The sequence below is a fragment of the Sciurus carolinensis genome, chromosome 5, assembly GCF_902686445.1.
Source record: "Sciurus carolinensis chromosome 5, mSciCar1.2, whole genome shotgun sequence".
NCBI classification, from domain to species: domain Eukaryota; kingdom Metazoa; phylum Chordata; class Mammalia; order Rodentia; family Sciuridae; genus Sciurus; species Sciurus carolinensis.
In genome coordinates, this window is record NC_062217.1 from 145,094,293 (window position 1) to 145,115,833 (window position 21,541).

Sequence of the window (21,541 nt, forward strand, 5' to 3'; positions counted from 1 at the left end):
TGGTTAATTACATCCTCTATGGATTTGACAAGCTAGGTTACTGAAGGTAATGTTAATTCCCTTCATTCAGAGTTCTTGAGACTCTCTAAAGAAAAAAATAAGGAGAGGGGTAGGGTTAATTCGGTTTTTAAAAGAGGAGTGGATTTTGGGGTAGAGCATTTCATGGAGATAGCATCTTGGGGGGCTGCAGAAACAGCTAAAACCCATTTGGAAGGCCTGATGATCCGAAGCATCTCCTAGGATGTGTGGGCTGTTGCAATCTGAGATAAGGCCCATTGAATTCGTATTGTGAAGGGTTTTAATCGCGAGGATAAGCCGTCGGAACTTTCTTCCGCTTGCAGCGGAGGCGCTGAAGGTTCTCAGCAGGTGAGTGGCCTAACCAGATAGGCCACCTAATGATCAGCATTAGAATTTCTCGGGCGCTCTCTACCGACCCGGGTCCGCTTTCAGCCGGGTTTCGCGGAAGGTGATGGAGAAGCTCGGAGACCAAAGCACAAGGACGCGCACTGCGGCCGGGGATGCTGCGAGCACCCAGGCGGTAGCCGCAAAACAGCGGGGCCGTAGCCAGGCGCTGCACCTGGACCCGGCCGGGCCGCCGATTGGTCGGCTGGGGGGCGACCTCGCTGTATCGCGAGACGAGATTGGCAGTGCGGACTGCATGTGCCCCCGCGCTGGCTTTGTACGCGGAGCCGCCCGCCGGTCCTTTAACAATGGGCGGCGCGAGCGCCCCGGCGCTGGGCCCGAGCTGAGGCCGGCGCATCGCTGCCGACTGTCCGCAGCATGAGCGGGGCCGGCGTCCCCCGCACGCCGGCGGGACTGGGGCTGTGAAGGCCGCGGTTCCGGGTAAGAGAGCCGCGGTGCGGCCGAGCAGGCCTGGGCTGGGCGCGGGCACCGGTCCCGGGGGCGAGGCGCGGATCCTGGCCGGCCCGGCCTTTTGTTCGCCTTTCGGGGGCCGCGCGGTCCCTCAGATCTCGGGGAGGAGCGAGCGCCCGGCATTCTGCGGCGGGGCTGGGGACAGGCAGACGTTCGCCCCCGGCCTCTCGGTGGGAACTTTTCGCCCCAGCGGGCCTGAGACTGGTGTCAGGTCTACCCGGGGCCGGCCGGGGAGTTCCAACCCCGGACTCCGGGAGTCCGAAGGCGGGCCGCCCCCTCCCGCTCTTGCCCCGCTTGCAGTCTGGTCCGCGCGTTGGCGGTCAGGGTGCGAGTCGATCCCCCTCTTGTCCGGAGTCTAGTTGGGCAGCTCCCTAAATAAACCAGCTCCTCCTGAGTGCACAGACCGGGCCTTACATGTGGCGTCTGGGAACTGTTTGGGGCGGGTGCCCGGCTTAGGACGAGTCAGGTGAAGATGAACAGCCACACAGTGTGGCCGAGGTCACACCCCTCAGGGAGGGAGCGCGGAGGGTCGTGGGGGAAGTTGTTGGCGGTGACCGCATCTGGGCGTGTCTTCCAGACAAGTTGCCGCGTCTGGCTAGGCGCGCCGCGGGGTCCCATGGAGCTGGAGGGGCAGTGGTGGCGAGGACAACTGGCTGCTGATATTCACCAAGCGCTTCGGTACAAGGTAACCCTGATTCTCAGCCTTGCCATTCGGGGGTCTTGGGCCAGTTACAGTGGACCTCAGCTCCCCGGAAAGTTCAGATCTTCCAGACCAGAAAACGCGAGTTCGCTTATTTGCTCATGGTTAATTAAGTTCTTTTGGTCCCTGGGTTATATCGGAAGAACCTGCAACTTAAATGATGAGAGGGCTTAGGAGAGGAAAAGTGAACAGGGACATTCGATGTTCTTGTTTCGAGGTGGACCCTGGATTTGATCTTGTATTTTAAAATACTTATTCTCTGAATTTTTTATTGGGCAAAGCAGCCTGCCTTGTTCTATAGTTGGTACTGCATGCAGCTGTTGTTAAGTCGCGTTTGTCCATATCTAAATTTCCCAGCCTTTCCTCTAACTTGCTGTGAAATATTGGGCTCGTTAGTTTTCTGGTTTTTAGTTTGCTCAAATGTGAAGTGAGGAATAATCATAGTAGAATGTGGGGTTGGAGATATAGTTCAGTTGTAGAGCACTTGCCTACTAGCATGAGTGAGGTCCTGGGTGATTCCCAGTACCTTAATAACAACAATAACAGTAGAAATACCTTATGGGATAATTGTGAAATTTAAATAAATTAGGACTCTATAGGGACTTAATGCTTGGCATATAGTAAACCCAAGTAAAAACTGTTATTATTACTTGCCTCTTAAGATTTGGGACTGTTCAAAAAGGCTTAATATTAAAGGTAGAAAGACCTAATATACTTAATAGATATTGAAAAAAATACACTTTTCTGGGCACAAAAATCTGTGTATCTCTCTTAAGTAACAACTTTACTCTGCATGTCACAAAACGGATTAATAGAACAGCTCTGTCTTTCTGATAACCAGAAGAGAAACCAGATCCAAAATGATCTCTGGCTTAACTCACTTTCACTTTGGATAAAACTAAATTGAGAAGGAAAACAGCTGACTCTTTAATAAAGGGGATTCTGATCTTTGGAGTTGAGAGATTCTGGGATGGTAATAAACTTGTGTCTTAAGTTCCTGACCACGTCCAGTAGATTGGAAAAATCTAATTGACTTAAATTCTTAAAATTGCACTTTTTTAAAGCTCTAGATTTCTAAATGCTGTATACTACTTCTGATGTTCAACCCTTTACCTTGAATACAACTCAGCCCCCTATGAGAGCATTTTTACTTCATAAAAGTTCCAACTATGGAATGGTTCTCTAGAGTGTTAGGAAAAGAGTTGCAGGTTTTCCACTTTGAAAATTGGATACACTTTTGATTTTTTTCCTTTTGGCAGATGTCATCTTTTCGTTGGAAGTGTGCTTTTCTAAGGGTTAGACTTTTAATACCTTTCATATGTGGTGAAATTAATAATTTGTAAATGACACATATTTTTTAATTGACACAAAACTTTTTAAAGATTTTTGTTGGTGATACCCCTTGGTTTTCAACTCTTATATTTTATGTGTAGATAATTTTTTTTTTTTTTTTTTTTTTTTTTTTTGCGGTACTGGGGAATGTGTAGATAATTTTAATCCTGAGTAATTATCTGAGTTAATTTTGTCAGTTGAATTTAGAGGTAGATTTTTTTTTTTTTTTTTAATCTAGGTTTGTTGAATGCTTTTGTGCATTAGTTTCTGAAGGAGCCAAAGAAAGACTGCCCTGCACTCAAGTTGCTCATGAACTATCACAGGACAAGGTAGCACAGGGTCTGAAGGAATACCACTGAAGGTGTCTTGAGCCATCTGTGGCATCTGTGTTGAAGTCAAGGAAGTTAAAATGAACTTTTATTATAGAAAAGACATGTTAATTTCAGGCTGTTAATTGATGATTTAGTTGGATAGTCATCTGTTTGTTGTACTGAACGTGTTGTGTACTTAGTATGTACTAGGTACCAGGTGTTAGAGCAGTAACAATGAGTAACACAGACATCCCACCTTCATAGAATCCAATCTTTTTCATAAGTCAGAACATCCAGATTTACGTCTTTCTTTGGAGAATTGCCATTTGGATACTGTGGAAGGCCCAAGGTTTGTGGAGAAATAATCAGTGTGACCAGCATTGTTTCTTCTAGAGTGAAAATACAATGACTAAAAATCCTCTTCAACCTCAAATGCCAACTATACAGTTTTTATAAAACACAATTTACCACTCAAAAAAACCTGCAAAGCATCCTATCTCCTTAGATGCTTATGTCTCCTTTCCTTCTTATCCTCTTGCTGCATTCAGTGTCATAGAATTTTTAGAAGACTTAATGGCAGATGAGAACAACTATAGCTTTGTGAGAAACATTTAGAAAATATTTACTTCACAGAATAGTAGTTAAAGTTCTGAGTATTCTTTTAGGCCTGTATTTCCATCCTGACTGGGAAGGGAATGGCATTTGGGGTGGTAAGCTATTGAGCACTTGAAACTGCAGATGGGATGATATATTCAGGCTTTTCTGTGCTTTTTACCTGTGGGTTCCTGAGAAGCAGGAACAAGAGTGTTCGTTTCTGGAGGGTTGAGAATAGACAGCGAGGAAACCTCTACGTTGAGAAGAGCATAGTCATTTTCTCTTACTATTATAACTGCAGGACCTGGATAAGAACAGACTCTTACCAGTCATGTGGTAAACACTCACACTTTTACCATTTAAAAAAACTTAAAGAGAATGTATTAGACACATTATTTAAAATTGTCTTTTGATGGCCCTTAGGGTTCCTTATTTATTTAATTATTTACTTTTTGCTCAGTGCTAGGGATCCAGCCTAAATCCTTACGTGTATTTGGCAAACACTGTGCTACTGAGCTACATCCAGAGTCCCTCCTGACATTTTTTTTAAGTTTGTAAGGTTAACATTGTTAATAATAAAGCCTCTAGCATTTCGAAGATGTTTTCTAGTGTGTCTTTTCCAGAAAACCTACCCTGACTTTACTTTTTCCCAATTTCCCATCCCTTGAGCCGAGTTAGCCTTTCTCAGTGTACTCATAATACTGTGTGATTAAAATATTGTATTATAATGATCTCTGTATTTTGATTCACCTGCTAGAGAGAGACTTGAGACTGTTTTTCCAGCTTTTCTCCTGGGGTTAGCACAGTGCCTGCCACAAGGGAGATTCTCAATAAATGTCACATGATGGCAGCAAAGAAAGGTAAATTTGCAACTCATTTACACCATTCTAAAGATCTATAGAAATAGTGAAGGAGAAAGGAAGAATCAACCTGTTCCTTTTATTAAGAAAAAATTTTTTTCAATAGTGTTTGTTTATGTTGTTGTTATTACCCCATGCTCTTTTTAATTTTTATTTTGAGAAAGGGTCTTGTGAAGTTACTCGGTCTGGCCTTGAACTTGCAATCTTCCTGCCCTAGCCTCCTGTGTCACTGTGATTACAATTATGTACTACCATACCCAGCTTTCCTTGTCTTCTTAAGCAATACCTTAAAAATGCAAATTTTCTTGTCGGGGATTGAACCCAGGGCTTCCCACATGTTAGGCAAATGCTCTACCACTGAGCTACATCCCTATCCCTTTTTTCTGTTTAACTTGGAGACAAGATCTTCATAAATTGTCAAGGCTGGCCTTGAGCTTGCCATCAGTCCACCTGCTGACTCCCTCTGGAGTTGCTGGTATTACAAGCATGTGCCACCGCCATGCCACCCTTATACTTGTACATAAATTAAAAACAAAATGACTTGTTAGCCTGTCACTCAAGTAATCCCTGTTAAAATTTTTTTAAAAACCTTTTAAGTGATGCACATGGTTAAAAAAAAAAAAAAAAAAGCAAAAAAACCAAAACTCTGGAGAACTTAGGAAGGTTTAAAATGGGGCTCTTCTAATCGCTACTATTCCTTGATCCTCTTAAGGTTCTTTTTCCTTGAGGATATCTAGTAAATCAGTATATCTGAAAATATATTTTGTTTTTCCTACAGAGGTCATAGTATATATATCCATTATTCTATACCTTCCTCCCATACCACCCCCAATTTACCAGATTTTTCCACATCAACCCATCTAGGTCTACTGTCCTTTATTTTAAATGCTACATTGCATCAACATCCAATAGTTTATTTAACTAGTTCCCTATTGATAGACATCAAATTTTTTTTTAAAAATTAAGCTTTTTATTTTGAGATTATTGTCGATTCCTAGGCAGTTGTAGTATAGGGAGATCCCCTATAACCGTTACCCAGTTACCCCCAGTTATGACTTCTTGAAAAACTATAATCTTCTGTCACAACCAGGTTATTTAGGTTGACGTAGCCAAGAAGCAGAATATTTTTCATCATCACAAGGATATCTCTTGCTGGGGATATAGCTCAGGCGATAGAGTGCTTGCCTCACAAGCACAAGGCCCTGGGTTCAATCCCCAGCACCACAAAAAACAAACAAACAAGGATATCTCTTATGTTGCCCTTTTATAAAATTCATTACCCCTCTCTCTCTCATCTCATGCCCTCTCTTAACCCCTGACAACCACCAATCTGTTCTTTTCTATAGTTTTGTCATTTCAAGAATGTTACATAAATGGAGTCATAAAATATGTGACCTTTCAGGATTAACTTTTTAAACTCAGCATAATTTTCTGGAGCTTCATTGTGGTTGTTGGGATCAAACTTTTTTTGCTCTATTTTGCTATTACAAACAGCTGCAGAAGGACTCCTTTTTATATAGGGTATATTCCTGGAATTAGGGTTTTTAAGTTAAAGAGTATCTGCATTTTTAAAAAACATTATCTATATTACATATTACCCTCCAATAGATTGTATCTGTTGTCAATCCAGTCAATAGTATGTGAAAGCTACTATTTCCTCTCTTGATAGCATAAACAAAAATTGATAAAACCTTATCTAGTAAGTGAAACACTGCATAATGTTTTAAATTTGAATAAGATCTAGCATCTTTTTACATAGTTTTGGTCCTGTTGTATTTTTCCTATGAACTTTCTAATCATATGTTACTTTTTCTCACTGATTTGTAAGAGTTCTCTAAATAGTAAGAATTAGTTCTTTGTCATGTTTGACAGAAATATTTATTAAATGTATCTATTCCCCTCTTATTTGAAATGCCATTATTTTCATTTATATTTTATCCTGTCCAAGAAAAGAAGAATGTCTTTCCATGTAAGTCTTTCATACCTATCATTTTTATCTTTTCTTTTCATATTAGGGATTGAACCCATGGATGCTTTACCACTGAGCTAAATCCCTAGTCCTTTTTATCTTTTATTTTGAGATAGGGTCTTGCTAAGTTGCCCAAGCTGGCCTTGAACTTGGGATCCTTCTGCCTCAGCCTCCTGAGTCACTGGTATTACAGGTGTGCATCACCTCACCCAGCCAGAGTTATCTTCATACAGTGTTGGCATATTTATTCTTGGTCTTTATTTTTACAGTAACTCATGTGAAATATTGTATTTTCTAATAGATTATACAAAAAAGCTATTTTAATATTAGTTTTATAATCAGCCATCTTATTGAAATCGTACTGTTTATTTTTTCTATTGATTTTCAGTGAGTTTTCTGCATACCAATTCTCCCATTTGAAAACTAATAATTTGTTTCATGAAAATAACTTTCGATTCTTCCTTTCTGATAAACATACCTTCACTTTTTTCTATTTGAATTGGTTGTACTCTCAGAGTGATGTTAGATAATGTTGCAGTAATAGGCACTATCCTGGTAATCCTTCTGTTGTTTCATCTGCAAGTGAGATGCTGGCTCTTATATTCAATACCTTTTTACCTCCATCCAGTCCATTCCTTCATTAAAGATATGTAGTATATCTGTTCTGTTTCTTCCAGTCACCTTTATTTCAGATGCTATTGTGGCTTCTGTCAAGATAATTGTGAATATTTGTGTATTTTTTTTTTGTGAATTATAGTTTCCTAATATCAAACCATCCTTGTATTCCTGAGAAGTATTACAGCTGATGTGATGCATTTTTTGATATACTACTGAGTTACCTGATTATTTTATCTGTTCATCTTAGAGAATATTAAGTTAGATTAATATGTAACTTCCCTGTTTTCATGTATTGTTGTGATAAAACTTACCACGTTAACCATTTTTAAGTGACAGTTCAGTAACATTAGGTACATTTACGTTGTTTTTTTTTTTTATTTATTTTTAGTTGTTGATGGACCTTTATTTTTACTTATTTATACGTGATGCTGAGAATTAAACCCAGTGCCTCACACATGCTAGGCGAGTGCTCTACCACTGAGCCACAATCCCAGCCCCCATTTACATTGTTTTGCTACTATCACCACTGTCCCCTTTAGAACTTTTTCATCTTCCTAAACTGAAACTCCATACGTATAGACCAATAACTTCCCAATCTCCCACCCTCAAACTTCTGCCCCTGGTAATAACCACTATTCTGCTTTGCCCCTACAAATTTGAATATTCTAATCCTTAATGTAAGTGGAATCATAAAATAATTATCCTTTCATATCCAACTTATTTCACTTAGCATACTGTCTTCCATGTAGCATTTATCAGAATTTCCTTTTTAATACTGAATAATGTTTCATTGTGTATGCCACATTTGTTTATGTAGCCTTCTGCCAGTAGGCATTTGGGTTGTTTGTTTCCATGTTTTGATCATTACACATAATGGCAACATGAATATGAGTGTTCATTTGTGTGTACCTAAAAATGCAAATGGTGGATCATTTGTTAACTCTTTAATTTTTTGAGGAACTGCCATTGATAATGTGGATAATGTATAAGTTCCAGTAATGTATAAGTTCCCACTAGTAATGTATATGTTCCAGTTTCTCCACATCTTCATTAATACTTATTTTCTGTTTTTCTTCCCTTTTTTAATATTAGTAATCCGAATAGGTATGAAATGGTATCTCACAGTAGTTTTAATTTGCATTTCCTTTATGATTAATGATGCTGAGCATCTTTTCATATGCTTCTTGGCCATTTGTATATGTTCTTTGGAGAAATGTCTAAGTCTTTTACCCGTTTTTAAAGTGTGTTAGTTTTCTATTGAATTTTAATAGTTCTTTGGATATTAATTTCTTGCCAGATATTATAATTTGTAAACATTTTCTCTTGTCATTTGCCCTTTCACTCTGTGGACTGATATTTTTTCTTTTTGCCTGTGCTTTTGGTATCATATCCAGGTTACTTCCTGCTATTATAAAACCTGTTGGTTTAGTTTCAATATTATGTTTATCTATAAAATGAATTTGTAAACTCCATTTATCTCTATGCTCTTGAAATATTTTACTTGTATATGTTTTCCAATTTTTTAAAAATTAATTGGTATGATAATAGTTTTAAGATTGAAAACTGATGATGGGGAAAACTTTAGGTGTATGAAGGGATAATGGTAAAGGAGAGAGAAAACTGCTAAGAAGGACACAAGATTAGAAAATACTAATGGTTGAGTACTGGTCTCTAGATCCCTGCAAGTGTAATATAATGTGCAGCATACCAGGAACATATCCCCTTGTTATCTTCTAAATAAAAGCTTTGAGATTCCTCAAGGGTGTGTGTGTACGTTTGTGTGTGTAGTATGATTAGATTTTTGGTAAGGACATATGTTTTTGAAAACACCTGATAGGGAAAATATGATGCTCCTTTTAAAAACTTTTGTAGAGTGTATCTATTCCATAAAGCAAGAAACACTTAAAATTGTTACATCAGAGGTGGTTAAGAATAAATAGAAAAGTCTGATTTTAGATTAATTTTTAAATGCCATTTATTATCCTCTCTTTTTTCATTTCTATGTTCCATTTAAGAAAAGTGGGTTTTAGACATACTTGTAACACTAATATATTGGAAAAACCATGTGGGGGTATTCTTACAGATTATGTCAGACTAAGTGTTGTTCCTCTTGCTTTAGGAGCTGAAGTTGCCCTCCTACAAAGGCCAGTCCCCTCAACTAAGTCTCAGAAGGTATTTTGCTGACTTGATTGCCATTGTGAGCAATCGCTTCACACTCTGCCCTTCTGCCCGACATCTCGCTGTCTATTTGCTGGACTTGTTTATGGATCGTTATGACATCTCTATCCAGCAGCTACATCTAGTTGCGCTTTCCTGTCTGCTTCTAGCAAGTAAGTAGAAATGTGATTTACATGACTGGAAATCTCCATTATTTAAATGATAAAATAAACCTACATAGAACTCAGTGAATTATTATCAAATCCCATTCATTACTACTATCAGGAAGTTTATGTTGGAAGTGCTTTTTTAGCAGAATGATTGTTAACCAGGCATGAAAAAATGACTCTGGAGTATTTAAAAAATATATGACTAAGTCCTCCATGTTGAAGATTCTGATATAAATGCAAATTCTAGACCACCACAGATCTAATGAGTAAGAATCTACAGTGGGACCTGGATAATTTTTAACTTCTTAAAAATTCCAAAGATGATTCTGTTGTACCTTTCCAATTGAGATCCATTGTTTAAAACCAGTGATTCACAACCAGGAGCAACTCTGTCCCACAGGGGACACTCATCAATGTGTGGAGGCATTTTAGTTACAACTTGTTGGGGGATGCTGCACAGAAACTTGGCATGCTGCTAAACAACCTGTAATGCACAGGACAGTTCCCCAGAACAAAGAATTCTTTGGCTCAAAACATCAATGGAGCTAAAGGTGAGAAACTATTGTAAAAGTACCATGCTCTTAAATTGTTAGAATGCTTTCTACTGACTATGTAACAAAATGACTTAATGAACTGAAAGTTCATGTGCAGTTACTACAAATGGAAGAACCTTTCTTGTACATCAGACCAACTATATAGTAGGTGTTGAGAAAAAATTCTAATCTTTTAAACCCATTTTACAGAAGGTAATGCTATACTTTTTCCCACCTCTTTCTCTTAATATCTTGCTATAACTCATTTTGTTGCTTGCTAGTACCTTCAGTGAAGAGAAAGGACAAATAAAGGAATTGAAATTGATTTTTTTTCTTCTTTCAGTAATGAGAAATGATTGTATTTTTATTGAAATCAAATTGATGTACAGTTATCCATGTGCCGCCAAAGTTCTTTCTAAAACATCTTTGTATTGTGGCTGCTAATAAACCTAAAATCAAATGCAATCCTTTGTGGTATGATTTCTGGTACTAATCTTTTGTCAGATTTTATTTTCCTACCTTTATTCTTCCTATGATTTGATGACCTCCTCTACTTATTTTGTCCCCTTGAATATCTTTTTGTATGTCATTTCAGATCCCTTATTAGGATCTGAATGTGAAGCCACAGTGATGACTTCCCACCATCTGTGGTTTAAGGTGGAAACTGCTTAATGTAGCATTTAGAATCTTTCATCTGGATCTAGTCACCCAGTCTCCTTATTCAAATCTATCCCCAGGGACCTTGAGCCAGATTCTTAGCAGAATACTATCTATTTCCAGAATAACTGCATTTCCCCTTTAATCTATCTCCCTCTAAGACCCAGACACATCTCGCATCTCCGTCTGCCACCCAGAAGCCAGAGAGGTAATCTCTGTACATTTATAATTAACCTTTAACTTTTAATTAAAGTTTCATGCCCATAAGTAATCATGTGTACAGTACTGTATGTGTTTTATCACTGACTTTGAAGATTGGAAAAATTCATATTTGACAGGTCCAATGTGTGAGAAGTCACAAATAAATGACTTTTTATTATCCTGCAAAGTGTTATTACGGGATCAGATCGTAGTAGAGACACCCTGGAAATCAGACGTGCAAGTTAGGTTATTTTAAAAACTTGGGATCATTAATGAAAAGTGATTTTTTTGCTTGCCATAACTGTCACTGTCATTTTACCACTATCAAGTCTTACCTGTTCTGCCTGCAGTTCTTAAAAGTATGGTGTAGGCCAAGAGGGAAGCTCATCTTTGTGGATTATGAAATAATAAATGATGCATGGACAGTTCATAGGCTGACTTAATGTGACTAGATTAATAGCCTGTTTTCAGTGTCTGATGTGTTTTAAATTTGTGGAATTCAGTCTCAGTATTATATTCTCACACTCTTGCCTTCTTACAGTTGGATACCAATGGCAGATCTTCAATTAGTTATCATGAGTATTATTCAGATACCTGCTACTCTCCTCACAGGATTGAACTCTGTTATGACCCTCCTCCAGCTTTTCCCTGCTTTGGGATGAGCATCCTGTAGTACAAAAGTACAGGACAGCATATAGCTGACAGGACCAGGTGACAGTTGTATTCCAGTTAGGGAATAGGTTGGAGACCATAGGTTGTTCAGCCAAAGACAGATAGCAGCTCGTAAGTTCAAGGAGCTTAAGTTCCTAGTTGCCTGTTGTATGTATTATTAGAGAAAGGGAAAAGAGCCTTCACATTATTTCTGATTGCATTGTTTTAGAGCAGGGACTATAGTCATGGATTTTCTGGATTTGAATCACCCACAAGATGAATTTCAACAACCTTGCATCCCAGGTTATTTCTCTATAAGATGGAAATACAGACGCCTTGCCTTACAAACTTGTGAGGATCAAGGGGGTTTTAACATGTTTAAAAGCACATAAGAAAGTACAACATAAAGGGTTTGACATTGTAATTATTCTCTAAGAGTCCTGGCTAATCCTAAAATAGACCCTGGTTTGTCCAGGGAAATTCCCACATTGTTTTTTTCACAAGTATAGCATGACTTCCATTGGCTTCTGTGGCCAGCATGAAACGTGGACAATTTTGAATCAGTCTTGGAGATTAAAGGTGTCTGGTAATTTGCTTAAAGTCTTATGTAACTAGAAATGATCTTGGGGGGAGAAAAATGAAGCAAAAGTGAAATTATACACTTTTAGTAGTAACAATTTGTAGCAAGTGCTTGTTTCTCCTTGAAACCAATAGTGGGTTAGCAAAACTTTTTTTTTTTTAATACTTCCTGCTAGGGGAAAAATTATATTTCACAGTTGATTTGATTTACATTTTAATTTTTAATGAGCTTTGAATTTTTTTCTGTGAATTACCTTTTCCTGTTCTTTATCAACTTTTCTATTAGACTGATAGCCCTACAAATTTGTGAGGATTCTTAGTATGTATTAAGGATGACTTCCCTACTTAGGAATTAAAAAAATAGAATGGGGGTTGGCAGAGCTCAGAATTTCCTCAGATCCATTCCCAATTCAGTGTACAAATCTTCCCTACTACATATCTACCATTCACTGCTGGCTTTGAAAATGTTGCTTTCCATGGCTGATCTGTAGGTTTCCTCTAAAGGAAAGACAACTTGGTGTTTTGTTTCTGTGGCCTCTTAATTCTTTATTTTCTGGGAAACTGATATGAATTTCCTGTGCCCTTATATCCTGTTTGGGGCTTTTATCAATATAATCACATGGCTTCTGGTATTTCCTTTCAATTGAAGAAACTGATCTTTTTAATCTGTGTGTAGCATTATAGATAAATGGATTTTAAATACACACACATAGCATTCAGCATAAGAAAAACTATAGATATTAAAGCAGGAACTCAATGATGTTATCATACTCTTTTGTAATCATTTAATGTCCACAAAGCTGAGTACTGATATCACTAGGCATAATTTAAAAGTTCCAAAACTCTTTTACCTGAATTAAAATTCTGAATGTGGCTATTTATGCAACATGCAAGTTATTTTTAACTTTGCAAATCAGTATGCAAAGTCTTTTATAATCATTGAATACTTTGTATATGTAAATACAGAGATCTGTCATTATAGTAGTTTTCCCTATAAAATCTGGTGCAGTACTTTGGTTCAGTTTTGGGAATTCAAACATAAATCTTCCTTTTGGCTTCCATTTTTTGTTTGAATCAACTTATTTGACTTTAAATGAAATGGCCAACCCACTACCTGGTTTCTTGAGATGTGAAATTGAACATATGCAATTTTATTTATTTATTTACTAGGGACCAAATCCAGCACCTTGTGCATGCTAAGCAAGCACTGGTCTACCCCTGATCTACACTCCCAGATGCAATTTAAGTTTTGATGTTGTAAGTTTCAAGGAAATAATATGAAACATCCTTGATCCTTGAATTATGGTGAATTATGGTGTATTAATTTCTTCAAAGGAGTTCCAAGCATGATATAAATAAACTCATTAATTTTTACAATGTTCCTTTGAAGTATATTGTCAGTATGACTGCTGCTACACAAATGGCAGGGTACTTTGAAAGCCTTAATGATTCATCCTTAGGGCCTGAATCAAATTCCTAGGTCATTTTCCTTCTCAAGAATTTCACTATATTACACTGAGAACAGTGTTTTCCTCTTGTTTATTCAGAGGATGCTGGATAACTATACTGGAAAAACACTATGGTGTTTTCAACTATACAAAGCTTATACTAAACTTGCAAAAGTTGTCTTTATGTGATTTGAACTAGAAAGAACTATCTGGATTTTTAGAGTCTGAATTATGTAAGTTGTGGATCAACTTCTATCTTCAACTTTATTTAAAGAGAAGAGCAATTTAAATTTCTGGAGCAGGAAGAGATAATGTCTTTCCTCCTTTGAGTTTGGGTTTTTCTCAAGATGGGAACTTAGAATCTCCTAGCATCAGAGGCAAAACTCACCCTAGTTTTGCTGCCTAATCAAAGACCAAAGGCAGGCAGCAGCAGTTGTTCCCCAGTGCTGAGTAGGCTATCATGAAGGAATCCTTGCTGGCTACCATACAGTTGCCTATATACTGAGCATCTGCATTGAGTGACCCTGGCCTCTACTATTTGTTGTTGCAACTTTAATGTGTGGCACGAACCTATCTCTTTTAGAAGAGAAAGTTGACAAGGAAACTTCTAGTTTCTCTCGCTTTGGCAGTCTCTCTGGCTCTTCTCCAAAAATGTTTTTAAATGCTTAAAATAAGATTTCCAAGGAAATCAAATATATTGAAATTGTTATCAAAATATTGAAATATATCAAAATATTTTTAAACATTAGTGTAAAATAGAACACAATATTGGGAGTTAGGAAGGCTTTAGTTATTTCTATTTTATGAATCACCAAGGAACAAAGACCCAAAGAGACTTGAAAACAATTCTGGTTCTATTGCTGCATCTGGAAAATCTTAATAGTACTTGATAGTATGTGAATATGCTCCAGCCATAAGTTCTAGAAATACCAAATATGCATGTTTTATGTGTAGTAAAGTGCTTGTTTGGGAATAGTGTGGGGTAATACATATAGATGATAATCTGTAGAAATATTTTTCTTGGACTGGAGGGAATCTTATTCCTCAGCTATGCATAGTGAAAACCCTGTAGGTGAATATTTCCTGAAAAGTTAATGCCTTTGAATAATGAAATCAGGTTGTCTTTACTTCTATCCTGCTTTGAATAAGGGGATATGAAAGAGGTTAGAAAGTATCTCCTTTTCCCCTCTTTTTAAAATAGATTTAGCTAGATTTTTTTTTTTTTTTTTTTAATTTGGAAGAGGAGAGATGATATTTTTTGTGGAATGATAACGCTTGCCAGACATTCCCCCAGTCCCCCACCTCAATCTCTTATCTCTTTCTGGAATTGACATTATGCTGAAAATATGCCAAAATGAAACACTTGAGCTTGACTTTTTTATTTCAGATAAAGCTTTGACATTAAGTCCTTTAAACTCTACTCTAAAATAATTTTCTTTCACCAACCATCACCTGCCTACAAGAAGAAAACTTTCTGAAAAGAATCAACTTGTGAGATTTGAGTTGTTTTTTCTCATTGGCATATATGACTATTTCCTTTTTACACAGTAGAATACAGATTAAAGTGTTCCATGTATATTTTTTTTGGAGGATAGGGAAAATGGGAGATGGTGGTACCAGGAAGGAAAGTACATATGCAAATACAGAACCAAAGCATTCTGGCATAGTTGTATCTCAGTAAGGTCGGGGAAAGAATATCTTTGGGTCTAAATCTTGATAATAAGCGAGAAAATCCATTTAACTGACTAGACCTATAATGATCACTTACCTAATACTTTTTCCATCCCTTCCCCTTTTCTTAAAAGGTAAATTTGAAGAAAAAGAAGATAGTGTGCCTAAGCTGGAGCAGCTCAACAGCCTGGGTTGTATGACTAATATGAATCTAGTGTTAACAAAACAAAATTTGCTACATATGGAACTATTATTATTAGAAACCTTTCAGTGGAACCTCTGCCTTCCAACAGCTGCCCATTTTATCGAGTATTATCTGTCTGAAGCAGTACATGAAACAGATCTTCATGATGGCTGGCCAATGATTTGCTTGGAAAAAACAAAACTCTACATGGCCAAATATGCAGATTACTTCCTGGAAGTATCTCTGCAAGGTGAGTTGTTATGGCTGCCAGTAAGTGACTTGTATGCTTGTAACTTGGTATTCTGTTGCTTAAGTTCATTTTTGGTGTCTCCACAGATTATGCCTTTCTAAATTATGCACCTTCTTTAGTAGCTGCTGCATGTGTGGCTTCTTCGAGGATTATACTTCGTCTTTCTCCCACGTGGCCTACAAGACTACATCGTCTTACTGCTTACTCCTGGGATTTCTTAGTGCAGTGTATTGAACGACTGTTGATGTAAGCCTTTTTATTCTTAGGTTCATAATTTCTCATTAACATTTTTGTTCATGTGTAAGGTACCCAAGAAACAAGTTCTCAAAGGCACACAACTCTTAGGAGACTTGCTTCTGGCAGCTGCTTACTGCCATGAGAACAAGCCACTGTATGAGAAGGACTCTGTAAAAGGGGAGCTCCTTTTGGCCTCTAATGAGGTAGAAGTTACCCTTGCTACTGTGGTTCTAGGTACAGGATAGGGAAAGGAGCTGCTCTTGAATGTCTGTAGGCCATTACTGGTGAGATCAGTCCAAGTAAATCTTGCCCCATTTTTATTTTTCCACATCTTTAAATTTTTGGGCTCACCAGGATGTTACTGAAGTTGCAGCCACCATTAAGTGCCTATTTTGGACATACCTCCCAAGTTGGAAATAGCCTTAGGAGGGTACAGGGAAGATCTTGCTGTTGGGAATTATGGTGCAATGACTGCTGCCTGTGTAGTGGTAGCATTTGATGGAGTGAGCCATTGAAGAGGTAGGGGTGAGAGTTCCTAGCAGATTCTTCTCAAGTAATGTTATTGTTTCCTTTTCCCTCCATGTTTCAGTGCTCATGATAATGATGTAAAAGAAGCAAACAAACAGAGAGGACAGGCAGGCCCTCAGTCAGCACAACTAGGTGTGTTCCAGACAGCCTCCCAGCCCTCACGGCCGGTTCATTTTCAGCAACCTCAGTATCTCCCTCAGACTCAGCAGACCTCACTGCAGTATCGCCATCCTGTATCGGAACAACCAAGCTGTCAGCAGATCGTATCTACCACACACACCTCGTCTTACACACTACAGACATGTCCCACTGGCTTCCAAACTAGTGTTCAGGGCCTTGGGCACGTACAAACTGGTGTTGGGATGTCCCTAGCAATACCAGTAGAAGTTAAACCCTGTCTGAGTGTTTCTTATAACCGGAGTTACCAGATAAATGAACATTATCCTTGTATTACCCCATGCTTTGAAAGGTGATTATATACAAAGGCAGTGACCAACCCAGACTGTCTTGTGACTTGAAGCTCTGGGGCAAACTTTAAACTTCTCTTCAGAAGGAAAGGGATCTGCCAGAAGACTGAACATCCCTTTCAGTGCACCATGAATATCTAGGAGGACTAAGCAAACACTTAACAGTGTGTGTCAAATCCTGTATGACAGATATGTTCAAGCCTGGCTGATGGTCCAATTTATTTCACATATTTTCAGTTCAACAAAAAATTTGGACAGACTCCAATTTGCCATATTGAGGTTTGACCTGTGGTAGGCTCTGGGCCTTAAGTTGGTTTATATGTCAAAGACTATAATGATTATCTGTGGACTTGCCAAACCGTCTTTTATGAAGGAAAGTTACAGTATTAATTTTTGAAGAGATCCTTTGTTTATTCTGCAGTTTTGAGTTTTCTTTTTTACCTACAGATTAATTTCTAAGGTTAAACTCGTGAATTGATATGCTATACCAATCTGTGCAGTAAAATTTTTTTTCAGATGATTCAATATAACTTCCTATCATAAATAATATAGGTATCTGAATTTATGTACTAAATTTAGGGGTGGAGTAGATCCCATGTCTTGAAATCATGGTCATAATTTTTGTTTGATTACTTGCTAGTTTTTTCCCCTAAGTGATCAGCCTCAAACCTTTAAAATTAAAACACATTAACTCAGGGAATTTGTACTACTTGGAAACATTTAACTGTAATGCAACATGCTTTGGTAATGTTATAGTGTGAACTACCTTTATAACATAGGTTAAATACTCCTATGCTAGAATGTGTTTTCCAATGAGAACATAATATTGTAGCACAGAATGAATGAAGTGGTGGTTCCTATGATTCATAATATGTATACAGGTTTTGCATTTCTCAGTGCAATCAATGATTTATATTCAGATTTGATAATACTCTTAAAAGTTTTTTTCAAGGGAAGACATAACTGTAAAATATCAGTACTAGAATAAAGTCCCGTAGATTTATTTTGGCGTGGAGGGTGGCCAGGGTAGTACTCAGGTTGTGCTAGCGCAGCACTTTGTTGTGTGGAAGACAGGTTTTATAAGCAACCATGGAATCCAGCTAGTTGGTCTAAACAGGCAAGTGTACAGATTATTAAATTTCAGTAGCTGCTTTCATTACATTGGGCCCACAACTGCCCTGGCATATTTCACTGTACTGATAATGAGTGAAAATACATAATAGTCATGTTAGCAAGGGCAACTTGGGAGAAAACGTTTTGAGGGAATAAACTTAAAAAGTTTTAAAAAAAAGTAATAACTGATAAACTGTATACATTGCTCTCTTATCAGTGGGAGAAGAGAGATTTGGTGGAGGGATGCTTTCTGGTTTAAAAATTATTAAGGTGTGTCTATTTGTGTTTTTTTAAAGATAGCACTTGAATAGAGGGGCATCTGCATGGCAGATATGCAACCGCCACAATGTGCATTGAAGACAAACATAACGATGTTGTGGGTATGCAGCAGGAGTCTCAGTAATCAAGCCAGTGGCCTTTGTGAGGAAGGGAAGGGGCTAACACGGCAGTGGACTGATCCAGATGGCTCCAGTAGTTGAGTGTGGGTGGGTGGCATCTGCCAGCATGAATTCTTAGAGAAATGTCCTTTCCTTAAAAGGAAAATAACTTTTATATTTAGAGTACATCAGGCATGATGTGCATTTATTAGTCTGGTAAATAAAAAACCACTCAGGTAAGAACACTCGCTCATGGCAGTTTTCAAGCATGGAAATTGCTTTCTGAAAGTGTCATCACTTTTCCTCTAAAAAGGCTGCTAATTAGAGCAGGTTTAGTAGTTCTTACCTTAAGAAAACTTGAATTATTTGGGGGAAAATACTTTCAAAAGATAATAATATGTCTTTCACATTCACAAACCCAGCAACCTGGAGTCCAATTTTCAGTATTTTAACTACCTCAGTAATGCTATGAATGTAAGATATTGGGATAGAGATCCTGACTTGAAACAACAACCAGTGCCTGTGGTGATTTAATGTCGTCAAATGCTTTTATTGATTGGTTTATATGTCATTCTTGTTATAGACGAATATGCCTTTTTTAAAAGCTTATTAACACTTTTCCCAATTTATATTTAAAAAAGCTAAAGAACACTGGATTAATCTGGGGGGGGAGAGAATAAAATAATTGATTACTATTGCTGCATACCCAGGGTGGGTGGGTTGGCTGGAAAACCAGAACTGTTTTTAAAACATTAGGTTTCATTATAAATACAACTCACAAGTGTTAGCTTTGGGAGGGGTTTGGGTGGGGGAGTTGTGTGGGTTTTGTTTTGTTTAATTTATTGATTGATTAGTCTTTAAAGTTGTTCGGGTTTTTTTGTTGTTTGGGGGGGGTTTGTTTTGTTTTTGTTGTTTTTGTTTTGAGATTACTGGACCATCATTAATGTGTACTGTGAAGAGATTAATATGTATCAAGGGCTTTACCAAAGTCCACTAAATAAACACTACTCAAGTACAGACTGCAAACCAAAATGTATCTGTGTTATGATATTAATTGCAAATAGCAAGCATGGTGCTAAACTCTACACCAGTGGAATTAGATGAGTGCTATGCACTTAATTTTAAAATAAAACTAGTTTTCACTAAAATGGCTTTGGTGTTTTTGTTTTAAATACAGAATTGTAATTTGCAGCTTCATTGAGCCATGTCTTTGTACAAGTCAGACTTAGAATCACGATTTACTGAGTCATTCAGATATGGGCTATAGCTACAGTGGTGGGAAAAATTTATCCGTCATGTATTCCATCCTGAGCATTGAAACCCACAAAAGTATATTTATTGGACACCACTGTTGCCTTTTTAAAATAAAATATTTTTCGTTGTAGAAGGACCCTTTATTTATACGTGGTCCTGAGATTATAACCCAGTACTTCACACATGCTAGGCAGGCACTCTACCACTGAGCTACAGCCTCAGCCCCCACTGTTGCCTTTTGATCTTAAAATTAGTACTGCAGATCCTAATTTATTACAGAATGATGCAAGTTTCAGAATACTCTAGGAAAAATATGGATACAAATGATCAAGGGTGTGAGAGGTGACAGTTAACTGTAAGGGTCTATTTATCTGGGTGTAAATATTTGCTACTTAATCTAACTTAAATCTTAGCAGATGGAATTTATTTTAAAAAGTAAAATCTTAACAGGTTTGTACAAATGGATTAGGGATTTACACTCCCTAAACATTTTTAAACTTGGTCCTGTAAGAATTGTCACTTACTCTGGCATATTGCCAGGGTTTAACAATAGCTCTCAAGAGTTAACATGCAGTAGTGTTCTTTAGGGCTGAATTTAAGAGGGGGGAAAAAAGAGCAGTAAGCATTCCAAAACAGGTCAAGCTTTGCACTGAAGTGATTCTGTACCCTACATGACAAGGTGACTGCTTCTCAAACATACTGTGAGACTTGTCCTCTCCAACCCTAAGCAGCTTACATGTAGGTAAATAAATATGACTAGCACACTGGAGGCAATTAGAATGGTGTGTGGAACTCAGTTTCATGCTTGGTTTAGGAATCACTCAAGTACAATCATTGACAGCATAAAGATCAGGCTCAAACTCTATAGAAAGCATATCTGCTGCTACCTGATCCCTGCCCCACTATCACTTTTCTTTATATTTACTCCCCAAACACTGCCTACAGGTAAGCACTGCCACCCTGAATTGAAGGAATTTATAATCCAGAGTCTATGAGCCCCTGCCATAGTATTTAATTTACATGTAAAAGTTTGCCTCTGTCCATATCATTTTATCAAAGGGATCAGTGATTAAAAATAGTAGGAGCCACTGTCTTATCTGTTTACTTGCTAATTTTCTCCTAACATGTTTTTTTTTTTAAAAAAGGCTTTTAGAATACATTTAGATTTACAGAATTATTACTAAGACAGTAGAGTGTTCCCATGTATCCCAATCCAGTTTTCCTGAACCAATACCATACATTATTATTAATTGAAGTCCAGACTTTATTCAAATTTCCTCAGTTTTCCTCTAATGTTCATTTCTGTCCTAAGTTCCTATTGGTGATATCCCATGACTTTTACTTGTTAGGTCTTAGGTAACTTGGCTGTGCCAGTCTGACTTTCCTTGATGATGACCTTGACATTGTGGAGGATCATTTGTCATGTATTTCATAGAATGAGTATTTGTCTCTTGAGAGTTGGGCTTTTGTCTTACTCATCTTGTGCCCTTTGTGTGATAGGGAGTATGGTATAAGGCCCTTGGGACTTCAGGTAACTAAAACACCACAGTGGGCTGTGGCCATGAAATAAATGCCATCTTGGGCTGATTTAGAAGCACAGTGTTCTGGAGAAGGCACAGTCCCATCATATTTGTAGTGATTAGATGGTATACAGATAATCCTGTGAATTGAATTGAATAATTCAAGTGTGGCCAAAAGCTGGTGATACGTCCAGAAATGATGTTACCTGAGAAACAACTGAAGTGACTGTGAGTTTCTCCATTGGGGGAGATTATGGGAAGGTGAAACACCTGTCTTCTCACTTACA

General features: G+C 37.9%; 1 protein-coding gene across 4 annotated transcripts; it reads left to right on the top strand.

Moving 5' to 3' along the window:
- The first annotated feature begins 487 nt into the window (after positions 1 to 487).
- On the top strand, positions 488 to 19,617 carry Ccnj (cyclin J). Of its 4 annotated transcripts, none has more exons than XM_047554128.1 (6): positions 488 to 843; positions 1,451 to 1,558; positions 9,377 to 9,587; positions 15,459 to 15,758; positions 15,881 to 16,004; positions 16,585 to 19,617. In XM_047554128.1, exons 2-6 carry the CDS (start codon positions 1,490 to 1,492, stop codon positions 16,994 to 16,996), a joined length of 1,116 nt encoding a protein of 371 aa, XP_047410084.1. In that variant the 5' UTR covers positions 488 to 843; positions 1,451 to 1,489; the 3' UTR covers positions 16,997 to 19,617. The 4 variants fall into 4 exon arrangements, with proteins under 4 accessions (XP_047410084.1, XP_047410083.1, XP_047410086.1 ...); XM_047554127.1 differs by having other exon boundaries at positions 491 to 843; positions 15,845 to 16,004; XM_047554129.1 differs by lacking the exon at positions 488 to 843 and adding an exon at positions 4,568 to 4,670 and having other exon boundaries at positions 1,476 to 1,558; positions 15,845 to 16,004.
- The last annotated feature ends 1,924 nt before the right edge of the window (positions 19,618 to 21,541 follow it).